Genomic DNA, 24,040 nt, shown 5'->3' with positions numbered 1-24,040 from the left:
AATCAAATTTTGTATCTACAGTACAGCTCTAAAACTGACCCATGGTATGCATCAAGCAGCCGCATCAGAAGTAGTTGATGTGTAATTTACATAATTCAACTGAGATTATTCATAGTAGAAGTCAAATTCCAGAACTTTAAGGGAAACTAAGATACCTTGGTGACTTTAGTGATCTGCTCTGTCAGCGTGTCCAACAGACGAGTTTTTAGGAAGTCCTCCACTTTGTTCACCCTGCCATCCATGTAATAACTGTAATGGAAATGGAAGGAAACTGCTGTGAGAGAAACACTCTGTACTGTGCACTCTTTACAATGTGAGCAACAAACATCATTATCGTCACATTATTACAGCACAGATGGTGAAAAATAAACTGAAATGTACAAGCTTCATTTTGATTCCCCATCCAAAACCCAGCTCAGTTTGATTTTGTAAAACCTTAAATTAAAAATGATCTCCATATTCTATGTCATTAAAAAATGTTGACAGTTGGCAATCCTGTCACCATCTACCGTTATCACTTTGGTAAATAATATTCTATTATATAATATAATAACATATCACACTACAAGGCAGGTCAATGGCCCGTTGACTGTAAAATAACAACAAGAAAGTAATTCATTATGGAATGTAGTTTTTTTTTTGTATTATTTTCATTGGTCTCATACGTAGTACACAATACATAATTTCACTTCAACAGATATGAACATGACATACTACTGACATATTTCATTATACTTTAGGATACTGACAATCCAATTCTATGTGGGAATTGGAAGTACTGAGATTTCAGACTAAACAATGCAGACATCCTTGTGTGTGAGAGAGATAAAGACATATCAAGATGATAATGAGAGATGATGTTAAGAGAGCACGATAAGAGAAGAATTTATTGGGAGAGGAACATCTCCTGTGGGCAGAGAAAAAGCCTCTCCAAGATCCCCTGTAAGAGGCCAAGAGAGGAAAACAATAGAGCACCAACCACACACTTGTGTTTCAGGTACCATAAAACACATCTTACATCTTATTTGCAATGCAGAAGAAAGAAGAAAACTGTTGAGTCTTAAAACTGCGAGTACATTATGTAGTTGCCTCTCTTAGGTGAAGTTATTTATTTTTAAGTATTTTATGATACGTACAAACATAACAATGCATTAACACTGAGAAAAATGTCAGCAACAACATTACTAAGAACACACAACACTGTTAAAATTGGTAACAGTTAAAGATACATTCCCTGGTTTAGTTGTGTGGCAAACAGTCTCCCAAATGCCCAAACTTCCTGTGTTGAATTAATAAACTTTTTGAGAGCGCTATCAGAACAAAACGAGTGTATTGATAAAGCAATCTGATTTTAAGTTTCCACTGAACCTCATGATCAGGTAAATCCAGATCTTAAAATATTGCAACAGTCTTTTTTAATCTTCTCTCAATAGTCTTGCTGTACCATTTTGCTGAACCAATCTATATTAGTCTAGAATACTACACTAAATATTTTTATTTACTTTTTTGTGGACAGCAGAAAGATTCCTGCTAACTTCATTGGTATACATAATGAATGCTAAGAATCTAATGGGCATCCTCCCTGTGAAAATGATCGTCAAATTATGTTTGCAAATTGTAAACCCAGTGATGTCATATAGGGGTAACAAAACTGGCCTACTAGATCGTAGCATTTCCAAATCATGTGCTGCTTTTACTGTGAAAACAGAAAACAAATACATGCATGAGAGTACAATGACTCATGTAGAGGCATCATCTTGCACAAAAGTCAACCAAATGTGTTCAAATGAGAACAAGTACTTGCTCAAATCTTTCAATCCTCTTGCATTCATTGGTATTATTTTTACAGCAACATGACAAAATAAAATAACAGAAACAGATTCAACACCTTAATAAGCGTTAGAAAATCTGTGACTCATTCCGAAGCAGATTTCCCTTCATATTCTTCTGAAGCAACAAATGTTATTAATCAAAGTGCCAGATCAGCTCAGCTGAGTCCTGCTTAAGGCTGCACATGTTTTATTCCAATTTAGTTTTTTTTATTCCTAAACCCAGAACACTCCAAGAAAACTATGATAGGCAATTTACAAAAAGTTCAGCAAATGAAATGGGGTGCACTATATTGTGAGTAAGGATAGTAGACAAGAAGACCATATATTCATAACTACAGCGTCAAAATATTCCAAAACAAAGGTCAAACCTATATTACGTAAATCTGTTTTAAAATGTCTGATCTGTCAACAAAACTGCTGAGAACAGAGCTGAATTTTATTCATGTGGGGTGAAGCAGTGTTGCAATCTGAGCTTATCCTCGTTGACAATTTCGTCAGCGTGTTGGAAAAGACCCAAGCTCCTGGCCTCAAACTGTAAACAACGCATGGATTAAGTCATGGCTTTACACAAATTATTTGGTTATCCTGTCGTCTTTCCAGATAGCTCACAATGATTCTTCAGTCCAGATCCCAGAGAAAGGAATTCCAGTTCATATATGGAAACAGAATAACAACAAGTTATTATAGCTATATTTTGCACTACAAATCGGAATTTTGGCTACGTTCTATAAAACCATAAGGTTACAGGCCAGATTTGCTTTCTTTACTTAAGTTTGGTGGTTCATTAGAGCAGAAACCCCATAAGGAAATTAAAGAAAACAGTTTAAGTATGTTGACTAGGATTGAGGGGATCATGGCTTGGCATTCATAAAATTGCCCAAGTCCAAGCTCCCAAAACAGAACCAAGAACTTTTCCTTTGTTCATCCAATATTTGGCATGATATGTTAGCTGCCAGCCTGACCAGAATTCAATAAAATGCAAAACTCTGTCCAATTGTTTTCAGACAAAGATCCACTTGGTCAGCTTGTTTTACACAGCTCTCACTGTGCCAGCACCACATCAAAGACAGCTCACTAACAAAACTATCTAGCACCCTATTAACACAGAAAAATAGTACAGAACTATACACTACAGAAGAAATAGATATGATCAAATGTCAAACAGGGACGCAAGACAACAGAGATGCAAAAGTATAAATACCAATAATGGAAAGATACTCAACTGAAACTTAAAGACCTACATTTTAAATTTTCCTAGAGTATATTTACAGTGAAATCTACTAAAATTTTAAAAGTACTGAAGAATAATGGTTCCATTCACACTAATGTTGCGTGAATTAATGATCACAGAGGACTTGGTATTTACTGTTTGGTGGCAGTCGCACGTCTTCTCCAAACCAAGTGCCTTGTCATATCATGCTGCGTATTTTAGTGTCACAAAGTGTTTGTTTCCTGGTTAGTAATGTTAACATCCTCTGCATGGATTCCTTTACCCCTATTCTGTAAAAAGAACAAATACAACTAGTAACTACTGTAGAGCTGTAGTGGAGATAATGGGAATATTTAAGTAAAGCATGAGTAATACTCTATAACAGTGTACTTGTAATAACATGACGTGTCAAGGAATGACCATCTGGTGTAGCAAGAGATTTGGGGGGAGTGGAGGGGTCGCAAAGTAAGAAGATAATGTGTTCCTTGATGTGGACCAGCAGGTTATCATGAAACCAATCATGACATAACAGTTTAAGGATATGTAGCGTCTCTCAGGAATGCCATCAATGAATTTACAGTCCCACTGTGATTTTCAGACTGGAAAGATCACAAATCTTTAACATATCTTTTTTCTCCCCTCAGCTGTAAATAACCAACGCACCATGCTGTCGCCAACTGATGAACATATATGTTTTTTTTGTGTGTTTTTTTAAATGCTTCTGACTTACTTTCAGGCCCCAGTGCTAAGTACAAAAAGTGTTCATTTTCTAAAGCAAGGGTCATTAAATCGTACCTTTCATCACTTCATTATTAACGAGTTTAGCAGGGCGCTTTTGCTTGCTTGTTTCACACTGAGATGTTCACACCACTAATACCCCAGTGCTGGAACAATTAGGGCTCACATTAATGGTGTTGCTCAGGGGCATCTAAACAGCTAATCGTAAATTTGTCTTGTTCACTTTCCTTGCTCACATTTTCACAGCTAGAACTGGCAGCCGTCTGGTCACACACCTTTGACTGGCTTAATTCACCATTCTCACCATGCAGCAGCCTGTTAGGTAAGGCTAATTACCTAATTCACCCTAGGGTCCTTTGCACCATGACTTCGAGCCAAACACCCCCCCAGAAGCTTTTTTCACCTGGGTCTAACATTGGGAGAGTTAGCTAGAGTAGCGTTATCAGCTGAATAGCTTAGCGCAGGGGCTAACGGACCCACGTTTGTATCTTGTAAGTTACACCACTAATAATGCCCGAAATGATACCAAACGTCTACAAGTAGTACAAATAGGTTATGCTCTCATAAAACGATGGATTGGAAAGTTTGTAAGTACACCAGAAGTTTATGAACACTTGCCTGCTCTCTTCAGCTCTCTGTTGCTGCTGACGCTGCAGTTAGACGAGTGCTTAGGGCCGTCTCACAAATTACTACACCGAAAAGAGTTACAACAAAAATATTTATTAATTCAATGATTAAATAACGTAATGTCTCCAAACTTACCTCAATTATTACTTGTCTCCTGCTAGTTATACTACAGCACTTACTTTAAAAAAAAATTAAATTAATAAATATTTTTGTTGCATCTCTTTTCGGTGTTGTAATTTGTAGACGGCCCTAAGCACTCATCTTACAGCAGCAACAACAACAGCAGAGAGCAGAAGCCAGCAGGCAAGTGTTATTTACATAAACTTCTGGTGTACTTACAAACTTTCCAATCCATCGTTTTATGAGAGCATAACCTATTTGTACTACTTGTAGACGTTTGGTATCATTTCGGGCATTATTAGTGGGGTAACTTACGAGATACAAACGTGGGTCTGTTAGCCCCTGCGCTAAGCTATTCAGCTGATAACGCTACTCTAGCTAACTCTCCCAATGTTAGACCCAGGTGAAAAAAGCTTCTGGGGGGGTGTTTGGCTCGAGGTCATGGTGCAAAGGACCCTAGGGTGAATTACTCCGAACCATCACTTTAATCACGTTCACCATCTTAGTTTAGCATGCTAACATTAGATTATTAGCACTAAACAGAAAGAGATGAAGCTGATGGGAATGGCATTAGTTTTGCAGGTATTTGGTCATAAACTGATGTATTGGGCAACGTTTCATTTTTACCTGATAGAAATTACAGCAGGGATCACCAAAGTTATTACAATTCATCCTGAGGGGGACATGCATGTCTGTGCTAAATTGCACAGGTAAATCCACCCCATAGCTGTCAAGACATTTAATTTAAAACCACAAATATCAACCTCATTGGGCAGCTAAAGAAACAGTCAGAGAATAACCAAAGATTCATTCCCTGGAGCCAATAAATGTCTGTAAAAAGTTAAAAATAGTTGTTAAGATATGTCAGTCTGGACCAAAGAGGTGGACCGACCAATATTGCCAAATAGTTAAAGAATTGACATTTGAAAAAAATTCAACAGGAACATGTCTTTCCAGACACAATGTCCTGGTTAGCCTGGATAATCCACATGACACAGAGCCAACGGTTCACAGTGAGGTCTATGAATTATCCAGTGTATGTGGTGAGCACACCACAAATGAAAGGAAGAAATCAGAGTTGATATCTCAAAATCTTGAGCAAATTAAATCAAAACAGTCTGCACTGCATGGATACATACCACTTGAGGTAGGTCTAAGTGAGAAACTGTTTTTCCATAATTTGGGTAAATTAACCCTTTAATTTATGTAACAAATATCTGGGTTAGGGTTAAAGTGCTCTGAAAAGAAAACCAAAAAATTATTTTGTGCATCCAGACAACCATGCAAACATCTTTGGAAAAAATTTGCACATTCTTTCTATGAAGTGAAAGAAAACCTAATATAGCAGAAAGATGGAACAAGAGACATGACTACAGTACATATATTGATCATGTTTTGTTGGCGAATCCATGCAAAAAAGCAGTAACTGAGACAAGATGCTGCAAAAAGTCAAACTACAGTACAATGTTGTGAAAAAAACGTCATAACATAAGTGAAACCACAAAATGTTTTGTGATCTGGGGGTACAGAATTATTTCACTACATAACCAACATGTTCCATCATCTGACCTTCAGCCACAGTCAGACACACACTCACTAACAAATCCATATGATTCTCTAAACCAGTTGGTAGTGAACACTGCGTTTCCAACCTACTACGCTTGATTCAAAACAACTTGAGCCAGCTGTAGTGGAGTAAAACCTGTGTCGTAGACGTGTTAATGAGTGGTCCCCACTTTTATACGTTTGGCTTCTTTTGTAGAGGTCAGAGTTGCTGTCACACAGGCTGGTTAGACTGGAATCTAGATCTCTAGTGTAAAACGGGCTAATTGACAGGGCGAATGCGCCAAAGCATATGGTTTGATTTTAACAGTGTGGGTGGTGTTTTTCTAAGCCTTACTGACAGCCCTGCCTCCTTCCGTTTCTTCTAATTTCTCCTAATTAGACCTGACCTTCACCTTAATGACCACTCACTCAGTCACACAGGGTTTGTCTGAGCTTCCAGTCAATGTCTTTTTGTGCAAGTTTAACATATGTTTGTAAAAAGATTCTGCTAAAACATGGGGGAAAAGATCAAAACATTGATATATCTGTAAGCATTCCTACAGGATGTGTAATAGACAAATGTGACAGGTGTTACTAATTTAACACATACACACACACACACACACACACACACACACACACACACACACACACACACACACACACACACAGGCTTGTTCCTGTTTTTCCATTTACAGGATAAACAGAGTTCTCCACATTATGCAACAGTCTCTCTCAGTAACAGTGTTAATAATGATTAATACTGGCTGCTTCACACACACACTGTGGTGATAAAGGTACAAAAACACAACCTGGCCAGGGCTGTTAAATTTAGTTAGTTAGTTAAGTGAGTAGTCTACTGATTTAGAGGATTGTGGGGTTTTCTACGAACAAAATAATAAAATAGAAAAAAAGGGTAAAATACCTACTGTTGCCACGTAACTGCATCTACAACAGAGCCAGCATTCTTCATGAACCTGGAAAACAGAAAAATAGTTATCTTCACCTGAGTGCCAACTTTTCTTCATACATAATGTCCTATTTCTTTTGTCAGTTATGGCCATTCATTTTATAACATTTTCCCCACCAACTTAACTGCCAATACCTGGGGATGTGGTATTGCAAGAACCTTGCTAATACAGTCAGGCACACAGGGTTCAATACAGGTTGTCATTATGCTAGTATGCCCCGAAATTATTTGGAAAGTGCAAGCAAAGGTAAATTCACCAAAAATGTAATTTCAACTGTCTAAAACAACTAGTATGGTAGCTTCAGGCTGAACCAGGAAGTGAATATGTACTGTATTTATGTCGAGCAAAATAACTCTTGATATATACAGTATAGTTACAGGACTGATGTGTAGTGTTAATTCTATTAAGTGTAGTTAATTCACTTCAAGTGTTTTAGGTAAGATGGTAAATCAGTTTAAATCTCTACTAGTTTTGTAAAACAGTAAACAATACTAAAAGTGTTTTCTGCAGCCTGCTAACCCTAACCTGCAGTTTGCTTTCAGTTAGTTAAATACAAACTCCTGTACACAAACACAAACTCAACATATACACAGTCCCTCCTGCTGTCTGCCTTCCTCTCCCTGAGCATTTGCATCTGTGTGTGTGTGTGTGTGTGTGTGTGTGTGTGTGTGTGTGTGTGTGTGTGTGTGTGTGCGTGTGCATGCGTGTGTGTGTGTGTGTTTCCTAGTCTACCTGACCCATATCTCTCCATATTTGGGGGTAACAGCTTGTCAGACATGCTCAAATGTGTGTCTCTAAACTTTCACAGCTCTGGCTTGTTTAGTCTGTCCAGCTCTGATATTTGGACTGTTGAGCAGCTCAGTGTCTAATTAATCTTATTTCCTGAGAGCAGCAGAGTAGTCGGGCTGTAAAACACAAGATCCACCCCCTCGTAACAGTGTCAAACACACAAGAATCACCCCGTCATTAAATGTGTCACCCGTGACCTGCGGATACTCCAGCTCTCTCCTCTTCATCCTCTCACTCCTCCTCCTCTTCTCACCACTCATCTCCTGCATCCTCCCTTTCCTTTGAGTCCACCGCTCATCAATCAGTCTGAACTGTGCATTAAACATACACATATCGACACACACAAACGCACCACTTTTTTTCCTGAGCAAATTTGATCTGTCAGTACTCGATGACATAAACAGCAGTACCTAATGGTTTCACTGATGTAAGTAGCTCAAGCACATAGAGGAGGGAGACCCATATCAATTTTTTCTTTCTCCTCTGTCTTCCAACTACCTGTCAAAATGTGTGTGGTTGCAGAGAGGATCTGGAGACAGATTTAGGCTGAGATATACTGAGACATTAAACTGTTCCTGCATATGTATTTGCACACGCACTTACAAACACGCACACACAATTTTAGCACACATTATTTTAACTTTATGGACTCTATTTTTGGTTCAAAGGAATGCTGTTCCCCATTTATTTAACAATGCCAGTTAAAGCCAGAGCTGTATATTCCACCGCTTTCACTTCTACTTGTCTTGATACCTGTGTTACAGTAAAATAAATCTCTGGTGACAGACAAGTACAGCATTAATTACAGCCACCCAGAACAGAAAGTTTAATGTTGATGGTTGCCAACTCACCTATCTACCTAAAAGTCATAAAAAAATGTATAGCAGTGTTTCATCTGTATTTATTCAACAATGGCTAAGAGCAAATCCATATGCAATTTTATCAACATTGCCATGTACATGAAACTTTAATTTAGGTATATTACACACTGAACATCTGAATGAGGTATTTAATCTTTAAATTAACTTATTTGGTTATGCCCCCTATAGCATTTAAAAACACAGTATAAACATGTCATATATTGTTTACAACACATTATAATGTAAGTCGATATAAGGACATTTTGTAAATGTTTATTAATCTAAAACAATGTCTACAATTGTTCTATCTTGTCATTAATAATCCCTTTACATGTGCCCAAAAGAGGAGTGTGGGAAAAACCATATATTACATGTTTATATACTGCTTATTTATGCTTCATTTTGGAGTTAAAGTAAAATGTTACCTCTTGTTAAGATACAATTTTAAATACAAGTTTAATATTCATTATAGTATTGAGGTATTTTCTTATTTAGGAATCTAAGGTCTTCATAAGGTCACACTTTATTTGGATTGTCCAACACTGACAGAGTTGTGTGTATATCCATCAATGTTTGATTTTCAATGTGTGTTTGTTATACAGGGCCACTGATGCATCCATTTTAGTCAAGTTTGTTTCCATTTCAAAAGACAAAAAAGCTCAGAAAGGCTTAACTTTTTTGGAAGTGATGAATATGTTTGAGAGATGCCCTCATCTATGCGGTCAACAGAACTGAGAAAGCATTTTTGCCTGAAAGGAGTTTAACAAACTAAGGCAGTGACTAAGTACCATCCAAAAGTAGCCTGCATACCTACATTCAGTGTCTGGTAAACAGTTAATCTGAGGGTTGTGGTTAGATTTAATATAATCAGGGTAGAATTAGGGCTTGTGTTACATGCAGCCAATTTTGGTTCACTCTATAGTTGATTGCCCATCAATATTGGACTGTCCAAATTTAACATTTTTCAACAAATGATTTTATGTTGGCAATGTTTGTATATTGTTTGCCTTCTGTGTTTTATTTTCCAAAAAACATAACATGACGTGAATGTGATGTTTGTTGGCAGGAGACTAACCTCTCGAATGCCTTGAAAGCATGAACAAGAAACTACCTTATCAACTGAAAATAATATAACTTTGTCAAAGCAAGGTTATCAGTAGAGCAAGTTTAATGTCTCAAATTGGTTTGCCCGACCTGAACGAAATCAGCCAAGAAGATAAGAAGTTGATCTAAAAAACTAAACAGTAAATAATTACTGATTTAACAAGCAGAATACAAACTGCCTATATGGCCTTTTTCTGCAGTAAAGGTATGACTATAAAGTATGATATTACAAGGGGACAGGTTGCAGTTGAGAGAGGGCAGTTAGATAAGCCATCAGAGTCAGACCGAAGCTGGTGGAGCTTCTGGGTAAAACCAGCAGGTGGGACATTGCGCCGTCACGTTATCAATCAGATGACACTTTATTTAGGTTGACATGGTATAACTGGAGCTGAGATACTGAAACCTGCAGAGTGGAAATCCATAAACACTGAACACTACCTAAACGTGTGTGTATGTGTGTAAGCATTAAACACAGTAAAGCTCTATAAAATTCCCAAACCACTGCAGCATACTTTCCACTACCTTAAACCTTTTCCAGCAGGATAGCCTAACAAGGACAGGAATCCTACACAATCAATGTTTTACTTGCTGACTCACCCATCTAGCAGCAGGATGGCGTTCTTCCTGGGTCGTCCTGCATTGGGGCCGTAGAGGTGAGCTCGGTGGTAGTAGCGCACAGACTGTAGCAGGGTCCGCAGCTTGGTGTAGTCTTGAGCCAACTGGGTGCTGTTGACCGCACGACCCACCATGCTGCGGTAGGCATTAGGCTCTGCGAAGAGGAGACGCAGTACACTGAGCCAGAAACACAGAGTTTACAAAGCAACAGTGGGGAGTTGGAGGAGAATACTGTTGTTGTTGTTGTTGTAGTCTGATCTTGCTCCAACAGCCAGTAGAAAAAGGGATAATTGGGCAATTCGCAGTAATACAGACAGATGGACTCAGTGTCAGGCAAATGGTCCAAGCACACAGGGTGGCCTTGCAGAATCAGTGACACAGAGTGAGGGAGCTAGTTTCCCCAAACGGAGGAAAACTAAACTTTTACAGGCCGACTGCTCTTTAACCACTCTAATGAAGATCATTGTGATCTGTACCAGGCTGTGTTTGAGCTGTAAAACAAAATATTTCAATATGTCGGTTTTATGTGTGTATATAGCTGTGTCTGTGCTGTATTCCTTAAAGGTCCCATGGCATGAAAATTTCACTTTAGTAGGTTTTTTAACATTAATATGCGTTCCCCCAGCCTGCCTATGGTCCCCCAGTGGCTAGAAATGGCGATAGGTGTAAACCGAGCCCTGGGTATCCTGCTCTGCCTTTGAGAAAATGTAAACTCAGATGGGCCGATTTGGAATCTTCTCCTTATGAGGTCACAAGGAGCAAGGTTACCTCCCCTTTCTCTGCTTTGACCACCCAGAGAATTTGGCCCACCTATGAGAGAGACATCATGGCTTTCAAACAAGCAAGTGGAATTTGGTGGCTTGGTAAAGGCCACCCCCCACCCTCCACCTTGGCCCTCCTGAATAGCTACAGACACAGAAATGGCACATACTAAAGCAAAAGCTCATTGTGGGACTGGCGCGTGACTGTATTCTGCACGAAGCTGGACGAAAGAAATTCAACGTCAGCTTTTAGTCTGGCCCGCAGAATAATCATGAATTCACAAAATGTAAAGAGGAAAAAATGCGTTCTGTTATATATAATTTCAAGCATTTAGAGCAAAAACCCAGCCCCTGTATTTACATCTCTATTCACATGCCGGGATTCTGTACAGCGATGCCCGAGCTCCACACACACTGCTGAGCCGAGATGTGTGTGCGTTACAACACACACACAGCTGAGCCGAGATGTGTGCGTTAAAGGTTAAAACACGCAGCACCTGACTGGGAACGATACAGAGTTACCAACGCCCGCTGGGGCAGATGAACTCACGCTGGTCTCTTTTCTGTAAATAATTAAACCTTCGTGAGTAGAAAGTCAAATCAATCAATGCACTCACCTGTGTAGACCAGCATAAACATGTAGAAAGCGATATTTCAATCTGCTCAGTCCACCGCGCTGTTTTACGCAAACACAGCTCTACTCTGCAAATAGCGAATTTTTACAAACAAGCTAAAACAAAAGCTGTCGGTTTGTAGTCTAACTGTTTATCTTAGCTAGGTTGCCGGGAATCTGGAAATTTTGACAAATTCTTGTAAACCTCACTGCTGGCTGAACAAACCAAACTCTCCGCTAGAGCGGACAATCTGGAGCTACTTAATATGCACGTGAATGACGAGATCGTTATGTTCGAGTGATGATGATGATGCTGGTTGTATTATTTTGCAACAACATCGTTTCATTGCAAATGAGGCATACATGACGAGTGCATAGCCTGCTTATCAGTCCATTCATCATTAAATCTGGGCTTTTGGCTTTTCCACGTCAACTTTTCGCTTCAGCCTCTTTGACAGTGACATGTTTACCTGACAACATGTTTGCCTTTCTTTCTGCAAGCATTTTCCACCAATCAGGATGCTGCATACTACAATAATTTTTCCATAATCACAGACTTTAACCATCACTCCTCAGTGAACTGCCTCCTAGTCTGAGATCTTTTTTCTAGTTAAAGAGCCAGTTATCATTATGGAGTGTCCATGTTTTTTAGGAGTTTGCTCACACTAATACATGTTAAAAAGAAAAGAAATGTAGCATTCTTCGAACAAGAATAGGCGTATTAGGTATAAATTCATTTTATTTTCTTTATTTGAAAGTCCGGCCACCAGAGTGCTTAGAAAAATTCTGAAAAAGATGTAGTTGATGATCCCTGCTGTAGACTCTCTGTCCAGTCAGAGACATATTGTGTAATTTATGTTTTCAGTTCAATTAATTAAATCTAAGTAAATGGAACACTCACAAGATGTCACCAAAATCACTCTGTCCCCTTTAAATCTTTCAGAAAATGATGTAAGTGTATCGAATTATATCGAATCGTATCGTTGGCTGAATATCGTGATATATATCGTATCGTGAGCTGAATATCGTGTATCGTATCGTATCGTGAGATTAGTGTATTGCTACAGCCCTAATTAGCACATTTCAAAGGATCACCTTTTCATTCAACCTCCTGGGTGATTTACTCAAACAATGTGTTCAAGTAGATTACTTTTTCTACGGTTTAAGTCCTTACTAAAAATGTTCACATGGTTAAATCAATGGATTTTCCATGGTGCTTTTAGGCTTAGGCAAAAATAAAAGTTTCTATTGTAAGCTTTATTGCAGATGAAATGAAAATATGGAGTGATGTGCAGCAGGGAAACACAGGGCTCTGTGTGCACTGGAGCTCTACAGGAACACAGATGGTTAGGATGACATGAGGACTAGCAGTTCCTTTCATCCCTGAATGAACCCTCGCTTTAACCCTTAAACTGCTAGACTCTCACCAACAACTCACTATCTAAATAATGTCTTTATCGAAGCTGTTATAACCAGTAGATGTTAAATGAACAAAATGTGAAACAGCGTTCTCATAGCAGTTTAAGTGGAGAAAACACCTTGTATTCTGGACTTTAAAAATCTACTTTTTTTAGACTAATCCTTTATTAAAAGTGAAAGTCCTTCATTGAAATGTTACCTATGTATTAGAGATGACATGTACAAGTTGTTGAAGTATTTATTCAATATTTCTAAGTGTAAGGGTTTCCTGTAAGGGTGTGACGAGATCTCGTTTTACGAGATCTCGCGAGATTAAAACGTGACGAGATTTCTCGTCGAGGTGAAAAGTTGTCTCGTGAGGCGATGTGATGTCAGCGTGATGGAGCGTGAAATTACTATTGAAGATCCCCCTGCCACTTTTAAATCATTTGTGTGGCAACATTTTGGTTTTCCTGCGGAAATAATAAACGGCGAAGAGTGACAGACAAGACGAACACAATATGTAAACATTGTAAGAAAAAAATGCCGTATACCGCGGCTAACACGAGCACTATGCAAAAACACTTACAGCACCACCACAGCTCTCTACTAACTACTGCACCCGCGACGAAAACATTAAAAGGGCAAACAACTCTAAAAGCCTTAGCATCTCTGCCACCGGTAAGTGCAAGAGCCACGGCAATAACGAGGGACATAGGCGTTTTCATTGCAGCTGATATGAGGCCATTTTCTGTGGTGGAAAATGTCGGATTTCGGCGACTCCTCCACACATTTATTTTTTATGTTCGATTTGTGGAAAGGAGTTAGATTTCTCATGTGAAATTGTACAGGGCAGAAGCCAGTTGGTAGAGTTTATACAAAACATTTTGCAGTGTTTGCACGTCCTTTACTGCATATAATTCATTAAAATAGTAAAAAAAAAAGTTAAATAACATTAATCATTAATAGTTGATTTCAAAATGCACCTACATTTTTTGCATTTTGTGATTTTTCAGTTGAATAAAAAAACAATTTTCCATTCATATATTTCATCATTGAGGATTTCTTTAAATTGTTTTTAAAAATCTCGTCTCGTCTCGTTCTCGTGAACCCAATCTCGTGATGTGTCTCGTCTCGTGGAGTAAGCGTCTCGTCACACCCCTAGTTTCCTGTAAGCTACAGGAACACCTCACATGTTGTAGAAAAAAAACAGCTGAAGACAGAACTTTCTTTTTACTTAATACTGTAGCCTATCATGTTATTTAGTAGGCAGATATGAAGAAAATCAAATATAATTTTGACCAAATTCATCAATGTCGATATTGCCGCGATATTGTAGGGTTGACTTTTGGTGCTTTCACAAAAAATGCACACAAATTACATTTTAGATAATTATTCATCAATAATGTGGATACAATGACTAAGTGTGTAAAGGCAAATAACAGAACACCTAGAACAGTCTGGTAAATTCAGAATTCAGTGATTACATCACTTTACTGTAATGCAGCCAAACCATGTCAAACCAGGAAAAGACAACACTTGTGTCATATCACGATATTACGATATCCAAAATGTACGACGATATCTAGTCTCATATATCGATTTCGACATAATATCGATATATTGCCCAGGCCTAGAAGGCATCATGTGGTGTGTAGCTGTACTGACCGTTGCCCAGCTCCCAAGATATGTTGTACTTCTTGCCAGCGCCGTACTTGAGGAGGCTCAGGGTGGAGGAGGTGTTCCAGGAGTTGTCTGGGTTTCTGTGCAGCGCATTGAGCCCCAGGATCAGGTGCAGACCAGCACAGTCGGCAAAGTTGTACAGTTTGTCTAAAGACCTGGCTGGGAGAAACCCACAAAGCAGTTGTAACTTTGATTCTTTTTACTCAACTGGAATCACATGAACACAGTGGAGACCATGTGGAACTCATTGCTCTACAGATTTGCGTGTCCATGTACTATAGGAATCCCCTTCTATCAACCCTATCTGAAACTCGATTGATGTTGCTCTTGGTACCATAACCACCTATATTTGCAGCTATGTCTGTTTTTTTGTAGTGGAACTAAAGATAATACAAACAGACAGATACTAGGGTTTTCAATTTTGAGTACAAACTAAAAGTCCTGTTTTTATTGTGATTGTGGTACTGTGCACAATATCTAAACAGAAATATCGTTATTGTCACATGAACAATTTGCTCACGCAACATGTCTGGCTAAAAACTGATAAACAATATGTGGTAAACTGTGTTATAAAACACTACAGGTTCTCAATGCTGAGAAAAAGTAAAAAAGTTGTAGATCACCAAATGAAAAAAAGGCATTGGAAAAACATTGGATTTGTCTATTTAAACAAACAAGCTCTTTCTCATGCGATTCTTAAAATAAGGGTGGCTTCTTCTAAATTTTTCAACCTCAGTAAATTGTAACGTATACAATTAGAAGATTACATTTCTCAGCGGTATTGTGAATGGAAATTTTGCGTACTGCATTTTGGATAAACTGTGAACTACAGCTGGGATTTATTCTGCAATTAGTTGTCGTGTGTCAGGTACTGAACTCTGTGTTTGTGCACGTATGTCCATTTTATACACAAGACAGCAGAGTCTCTTCTTTAGCAACATTCAGTGAGAATCCAGAAAGACTGACTTTCCCATCATGGACTCCTGCGGTGATTCACTCCTCAAAGCTGCGAACACAGGATCGTTCTGTTCCTCTGCAGCTGACTACTCACTCACGTTTATGTCTGCTGTCTCCTTCAAAGCACATTATTCTCACTAGGCAGTATCGGAGGAGGGCCCTACCACAGATGCTGGCATATGGTGATATGAGTACCAAAATTGTTTGTTTATATTTTAATCTAAGACTGCAGGCCGCTCCTGGATACCTCAGGCTCTTGTTTTGAAATTTAATCAGTTTAGAGTCATTCCATTAACGTAAATATTACCCTGACATCTGACCCTTACTTCCTAGGTACAACAGGAAACAGATGAAAACTGTGTGCCGGTCTGGTTCAGGCTAGAATTTGCCCTCAGCTGTGGGTTTGGCACCAGCTGAGCTTGACAACATGGAATGAAGACAAAAGCAGAGCAGACCAGGGTGCACGTGAGGTTATTCTTCTGGATACATGTTGAGCTGTTACAGTCATATGAAAGGTGCAAGGTTCTCTAATATTATAATATTTAATGGATGTGAGAGATACAAACATCTGGCTTTAAGTCAGAATACATTGGAACACTGAACAATGCTTATTAAGTCAAGTTTCAGCGCAAATGTGTTTTTTTATTCAGCATTTACTGTAAGCCTTTATTTCCAATAGAGAAGTGGTTATGTATAATCCACGGAGCAAATAGAGAGAACAGAAAGATTGCTTGTTGCACCTGGCATTCATTCGCTTTCCAGCAACGGCAGGACAAAGCCTGAAAACAAAAGAAAATGCCAGCAGTAACAATGGTTGTATTACACACAGCGCTCTTCGGGAGTGTATGTCTCTTGTGTAAACTGTCTGTTCTCCATCTCATTAACAACCACCAATAACGTTATTATCATAACTGCTATTATCATAACTCCTTTCCTCTGTGGTTAAATTAGAGTGGTGTCTGTTTGCAGGAGCAGAGTTGAGGGCAGCAGGACAGAAAAAGTAACGCCAGATGTGGCTGTCAGGATGAGTGATTCCAGGCCTTTCCTCACCTGAGATCTGAGCAGAAAGCGACCAGCCACGCTCCAAGACACAGCTAGCAGCCCTGCACACACATCATAAAGGCATCATGAGATGCCCCAAGTAGCTTAAAATATTTTTTCTCTGCTAGAAGGTGTTTATAAAGGCGGTATGTAAGATCAAATAAATACGTATACGTACTACTTGTTTATGTGTTTGGTTTCTGGAGAATTTTACTATTGATAACCAGTGGCAGACAAACTCATAGCGAGCTTTCTTCTTTCTTTGCAACTTCAAGGTATGTTGAATGATGAGGTCAAAGGTAGTGCTTGTAAGCAGGAAGTGGATCAGAAGTTAAATGATTTAATTTTTTTGTTAATATGAATTAATTTAAAGGCTATATATCAATTGTTATATGTAGTAGATGGAGCTGAAATGATGATAATTAATATGATTTAATTATCATCTTATCAATTTAATATAAATATAATTAATTGTTTAAGTCATTATTTAAGTCTCATTGGGGTGGTGATGGCGCAGTGGATATGACACGTGGCTTTGGAGTGGGAGATCCGGGTTCGATTCCCACTGCGATACATCAACCAATGTGTCCCTAAGCAAGACACTTAACCCCTAGTTGCTCCAGAGGCGTGTGACCTCTGACGTATATAGCAATTGTATGTCGCTTTGGATAAAAGCGTCAGCTAAATGACATGTAATGTAATTAAAGCAAAACTAGTGAAAAAAGGTTCACATCCTCTGGTTGAAGCTTCTCAAATGGCAGCAGTAAATTTAATGTTTGGAATTTGGGCATTTGGCAAAACAAGACATTTGAAGACATCACTTTTAGCTCAGAGGAGCTGGTACATATTTTAGCTAAGCTACAGCTAGCCAAGAAATTGTCTAAATCTAGGGAAACAGGACAAACAGTAGTAAAATTCCCTGGGAACAGTCTATCCTTTTAATGGTGGCTAATCTTCAGTTAGCCAGTTCCTGTTTCGGATGCACACACTTACAACAGCTACTAGCCCGAGGACGAAGAATAGTATTACTGGCCTACGTAGTCGAGCTCTCGTTTATCGCCTGACAAGAGCAGGGCATCATATGCTTTATTCCAAAGAGTAAAGGATGCTGGGTAGATTCACCCTCCTGGTGTCAGGAAATCTGCAGATCACTGAGGCCAAACATGAAAGAGCTCCTATGCAGACACTAGAAAGCCCTGAAGCTACAGATCTGTGATCTCAGTCAGACGAAAGTAATGACATTACCAAGACACTCTGAATCTGTGTGTGTATGCACACGCACACATACCGTGTGTGTCTTTGTGTATGTGAGCTATTATTATCACATCTGTGTAATGCAGAAAAGGAGAAATGTAGCATGATTCAATTAAATACAGTGGCAAATGGTGAATTTAGAGTGAAATAGCAGCACTTAACGTTATTTGACAATAACTCTCCCAAATGATCTAGTGTTTCACAAACACAGACATAGACAATCAATCCAACATGAAATTGCATTTACGTCTGTTTGAAGAATCAAGCCAGTAATAAATGGTGCTCATCCCAATGACATTGAATAATCTCAACAGTCAACAGCATCAATTTTCACCCTGAAGAAGGCTTGTGCTGCTGCACGTGGGTTGTTACTAAGCTCTATTTTACAACATGTACAAGTAATTTCATGGTGAAATAGAAATCTAAATAAAGGCTTTTTAACTTTTTGCCAGAAGAGTGCCTTGGACCGTTCTTCTTTTTTGAACATCATTATTCAGTTTGCTGGTTTTTTTTTAAGAATGAGTTTCTTATGTTGTAATATGTTTTAAAACTGGTCTCAAAATTCACAATTATACATAACACAATGAAAGCCTGTCTAAGAGGTCAGACTTTACTGTACTCACTCAGCTACAAACTTCCCTTTTATCTTACAAACAGTCCCGCCAGAAACAAGCAGAACAAACCCAGAAAAACAGTGTGTGCATGCATGTGTGTGTATGTGCCTGTGTGTTGGCGTGCCTTTGTGTGTTTGTGTGCAGCGGAAAGAGTGGGGTCTGGATATTGTCAAGCTGTCTATCTGATAGAAAAGCCAGTTCTGTGAAGCAGAGAGGCCGGCAGCATCAGTCAGTGCTATGCCTCATTTCTGCAGCTCTGCATATTCCCTCAAACACTGAGGTACACATATGTCTATGTACACTGGGCCTGTATGCACTCACACAAACAGTGTTTGCTGGTTTATATACCACCCACATGAACCAGACACCCATCTGAAGTTTCCAGTGAAATAAGTCTTTTCTCTGTAGCTGCACGTTTAGTGAGTTACTGTCATCGGACGAGACAGGTGTATTTTTACATGACAGTTTCTTCTGGTGCAGTTTTAAATTACGATGATTTGTTTTTAAGCTGCAAGAATTATTTAATCATATCATATAACCTCAATTGTGTGCTGTTACTTATTATGAGACAGACCTGCTTTGGGGATCTTTGGAAAGTCTTCAGATTGAAAAAAGGCTTCACTTAACTAAGTTATGAAAAGCAGGTTGAGAAGAGGTCAACACATTTTAAAAATGTTACAGACAGTATACCACAGTGAAACCCTGTGCCCTAATGCTGTGTTGTAAATCTGCCAACTGCATCAGTCCACTTACATTTCACGCATTTATATTTCATTTCACAAAGTTGCCAGAAAAAGGGAGGCAGGCCAAACATTTCAAAATTTAATATTTGAAGCAAGATCTTTTTTTGTCAGGGATTTGTTTTTTACCTCGCTATAATGTCTGTTCTTAATGGCTTCTTGTTAATCTCCTGTGGCATGGAATGTACCTCATTTGTAAAGATTGCTTAAGTGCGTAAATGCTTAAACTAAAATGTAAGGGGCTTGAATTTATGATTTTCTATTTAAAACAGAAATAAAAGTATTTAAATAAAAGTGTTTTTTTTTTTTTATATATTTAAATCTACATTGATAAAATACATATTCTATTTCATCAGTCAACAGCAATAGCGTACAGTTCTTAATTAATGAGAGGGAATAAGTCTGGCTTAGTCATGTTAAACCTGCTCTCGACCAGGTTTAGCTGTATGCACAAATTACATTAAGAATTCAACTGGCATACATCCAAGCTTGCTTAGTGAAATATCCCTGTGTACTGAGAGGAAAGTGAACGCAACCTCCAGCTATGCAGAGGGAATAAACAGCATCTTCTTACACTTCCTCCCTCAAATTCTAATTCAGATGATTTGTGAAAACAATTCTGGTCTTGGACTTTAAAATCTAAGTTTAGAAATGTGGATATATTCCTACACTCCCCATCAGTTTTGTCTCAAAGCAAAAACTTTGTTTTCTGTATCTGGTTTCATTCAATACGGAAATGTAATGACTTGCTGCCAGATGCAGCTTACTGCATGTTTAGTCCCATCAAAGTCAGCTTGGAACATACAAGTACACACACTTGCACAAACACACACGTACACAAACACACACATTTACCTAGGTTACTTTTGGGGACATTACATAAACTTACATTTATTTCCTGGAGACTAACCCTTACCCTAACCTTAACCACTGACCCACAAGTCAGCTTTTTCCCCAATTGGAGACGCATCTTTTGTCCCCAATTAACTGGTCTTTAGTCTGAAATATGTCCTGAAGGTAGCCTAAGTCAGGAACGATCAAAACACACACACACACACACACACACACACACACACACACACACACACACACACACACACACACACACACACACACACACACACACACACACACACACACACACACACACACACACACACACACACTTGAGCTAAGTTCTGGCTTGCTTTTAAAGCCAAATCAAAACTGAATCCTCAAGAGACATGTGCAGACAGGGGAGAAGGCTGTTTAGAGAAATTAATTCTGAGCCTTTTTTTTCCTCCTGTTTATGAATACAATGTGTTTTTCCATATCTGAAGATGCACATGTTGCAGTCAAGATTCCAGAGCTCTTACAATGCATGTGTCCACAGTCACTCACACACTGCTTAAAACATACCTCAAAATACAGACTTTTGCGATAATTACCTTGAATTTCTTTTTATAATTATTTCATTCATTGTTAATTAAAATTATGATTCTGACATAAAAAAACATGTCCATGACACAACACCATTTAAGAGCATAGATGCTTGTGATTTTCTCTGTCAGCTGTAACAACTCACATTATGTCATCTTGAAGTGGGCAGTGAACAGATATTAAGTGTGCATTGTGACCTAGGTGGGGAAAGCATGGCGTAAACGGCTAATCTCAGACTGTCCATCAATCAAATTGTTCTCAACATGCTTGGAACAATTGTTGATGACATTATTTAAGGTTTTACCAGATGATTTGAAGAGTAATTTTACATTTATACTTAACACACACCACGTGAACATGCGGTCGCAGACAAACAGCTTAACCTGTCATGAAACACTTGGAATTGAACTGCTAAAATATCCGGGAAAACCCAAGTGTGGCACATTTATCATCAGCTCCTCCATCATGGCTTCAACCCCTTTCCTCCAGCAGCTCCATTGATTCGTCTAGCAACTCTCTGCCTTCTGTTTCTCATTGGCCCAGGTCCTTTTTACGCTAACCAGATCCTCTGTGGCTGCACAAAAAGACACTGTGACTGAAGGTCATCTCAAGATTGACGTTTCCAATTTGCAATTTTTAAAAAAGATCGTCAAAAGTTTAAGAACTGCTATCGATGCAGTTTGATCATTCATCCATATCGGTCAAAGCCAGACCAGTATACTGTTACAGACGCTGTATCAAAAGCTATTCAATGCGGTGGTTTGGTATGTTCACATGGTGCATCTACGACTTATCTTGATGTTAACTTGACACTGCATGTTAGGGTTGCGCAGAGGGAGAAATGTGGTTCCAATATATTGTGAGTCTGTGCTGCTCCACCAGCGTGTTGCACAGAACCCAACGCCTCCATGTTTACACACATACATCTCCACATGGATTCTTCTTTCATACAGGATGGCTCCACTCCAGCGAAACCATTCAGGTCAAACCACTTTTGTATTTTGGAAGAACGCTAGATATGTGATGGGCACCTGTTTTCAATTCTGTTAATAAAGGGGGACCCGTGTGTGTGTGTGTGTGTGTGTGTGTGTGTGTGTGTGGTGTGTGTGTGTGTGTGTGTGCGTGTGTGTGGAAACAAGAGTGTGAGAGAGAGATTACCTCAATCTGTGAATTTGCTGTGACTAGACTTGCGTGTGGCCCTCTTCTGTGTACCCAGTATAAGGAGATAAGGAGATTCAGAGCAAGTCGACAGAGCTGGTGGGTATGATGAGTGGTATGTTAAAGTGCTCATATTATGCTAATTTTCAGGTTCATAATTGTATTTAGAGGTTGTATCAGAATAAGTTTACATGGTTAAATTTTTTTTTAAAACACCATATTTTTGTTGTACTGCACATTGCTGCAGCTCCTCTTTTCATCCTGTGTGTTGAGCTCTCCGTTTTAGCTACAGAGTGAGACGTCTCACTTCTGTTCCATCTTTGTTGGGAGTCGCACATGCGCAGTACCTAGGTAAGGACAACTACCCAGTCAGAAGCAGAGTATGAGGGCGTGCCATGCTAGCAGCTAGGCGAGCATTATAACGTGTTACAAAGTGATGCACGTTTGTCACGAAAGTAAAGGCTGGACTACAATAGAGCTGTTTGGAGAAGTTCTCCGTGTGTGTGTGTGTGTGTGTGTGTGTGTGTGCTTCAGACTAGGCAACAGACTGCAGAAGACAACAAATCAAAGACACAGAAGTGGACAAAATAACATCAACTGCCTTTCTTTGGCTTTGAGCCATGTAACTCAAACCACTTGTTAGGGGAACAGGGTGTGAGGGAAATGCGTATTGGGTGTGAGTGGTTTTCACATCTGTTTGGCAATGCTCGCAGTCTATCACTCCCTAATGAGAAAAGTACGCTTTTTAGATTCTAATGACCTCACTGTGTTTGGCTTGTAAAGAAACAAGGTGTGTGGAAGTTTCCCAGGAGAGAAACATCACCATGTTGTATCTTCACTTTGTTTGCATTATGTAGCTACCTAAAAACCAAAACCAAACACATCCAAAGGAGAAGGAACCTGTTTATGAATCATCCTGTTATTATAAACTGACAGTCTGTTTAGTAACTTGTGAATCTAACTAAAGGTTCATCTCTATCTAAGGCAAACAAGTCTCTGTCAAAGCGATTTTGAAAGTTACCGTCATATCATCTAATTATTGAAAGGAAGTTAAACTTGATGTAAAGAGAAGGCTCTTAAACACTTAATAAGAAAAATATATTGTAGGCCATATATATGTAAAAGAACAGCCTGAAGTCCAACAGATTGTGTTTAAACAATATGTCTTCTTAGTAGTTAGGTATCTCTTTGAACACATAAAATGTGATTTGTGTGTCAGACATTAATGTTGCTTTGTTTAAAGTAGAGCCATTAAATATAGGGACGTGAGAACCACACCTGACATTTTTACTACCAGAGATTAGTGACAGTCGCCTCCAAAGAGGGCAGTTGTAACGCTTCCACCTCTAATCCTTTTAGCCATCTCATCACACACCTCTGCTGATGCTGTAATTGAGCTCTGATTGCTCTGTAATTGCAGAGAAACAAGACTCCTGCGGGCAGACAGAGTGAAACAAGAGGGCGAGTAGCCCAGGGCTTCACTGCCCCTGAACCATCAAAGAGTTTGGATTTAAAACAATATCTGCAGGCCTTCCCACGAAACACCTGCTTAGGCTGCAAAACATAGTGCAGATCACCGATTAGGCTAATGATCCACAGGGAAAAAACATGTTTAGGTTCTTAACAAATGCCTCTTTTAACACTTTGAAATTCATCATGTTCAAAAATCGTAAGACTGGCAAACAATTTTTTTATAGGATATTTAGGACATCTGCTACATTCCCAGCTTAAGTAGGCTATCTTTGATCCCAGGCCATGTGATGGATGAGGGTTATAAAGACCAGATCTCAAGCAGGGCAGCAAAGCAAACACATGGTGTCCCAGACTCCCTTCCACTACTAGAATAATCACCATAATCACAGCAATCATCTTCCACTCTCATACCATATCCACACACATTACTTATGCTTCAGTTAAACTGAAGGTTCTGTCTTCAGCTAACCGAGCAGAGCCAGATTAAACAGTTACAGAATCACCAGCTAGCATTACAA

General features: G+C 39.0%; 1 protein-coding gene and 1 long non-coding RNA gene across 2 annotated transcripts in view; one reads left to right on the top strand and one right to left on the bottom strand.

Annotated features, from left to right (window-relative positions):
• hpse2 (heparanase 2) overlaps positions 1-24,040 on the bottom strand; it is a 56,501-nt gene that overhangs the window by 12,345 nt on the left and 20,116 nt on the right. Inside the window, exons 4-7 of the mRNA XM_039783607.1 lie at positions 14,852-15,025; positions 10,394-10,565; positions 7,002-7,049; positions 156-249 (exon numbers count right to left, since the gene is read on the bottom strand). Coding sequence (XP_039639541.1) covers positions 156-249; positions 7,002-7,049; positions 10,394-10,565; positions 14,852-15,025 — 488 coding nt within the window. The remainder of the gene's footprint in view (positions 1-155; positions 250-7,001; positions 7,050-10,393; positions 10,566-14,851; positions 15,026-24,040) is intronic.
• LOC120547865 lies at positions 16,154-17,041 on the top strand. The gene is made up of 2 exons (XR_005637112.1): positions 16,154-16,338; positions 16,793-17,041. It is a non-coding gene; the product is annotated as an uncharacterized LOC120547865 (long non-coding RNA).

The sequence above is a fragment of the Perca fluviatilis genome, chromosome 19 (genome assembly GCF_010015445.1).
Source record: "Perca fluviatilis chromosome 19, GENO_Pfluv_1.0, whole genome shotgun sequence".
Taxonomy (NCBI): Eukaryota; Metazoa; Chordata; class Actinopteri; order Perciformes; family Percidae; genus Perca; species Perca fluviatilis.
Note: the sequence above shows the minus strand (reverse complement) of the source record. Positions and strands in the feature narration are given on the sequence as shown.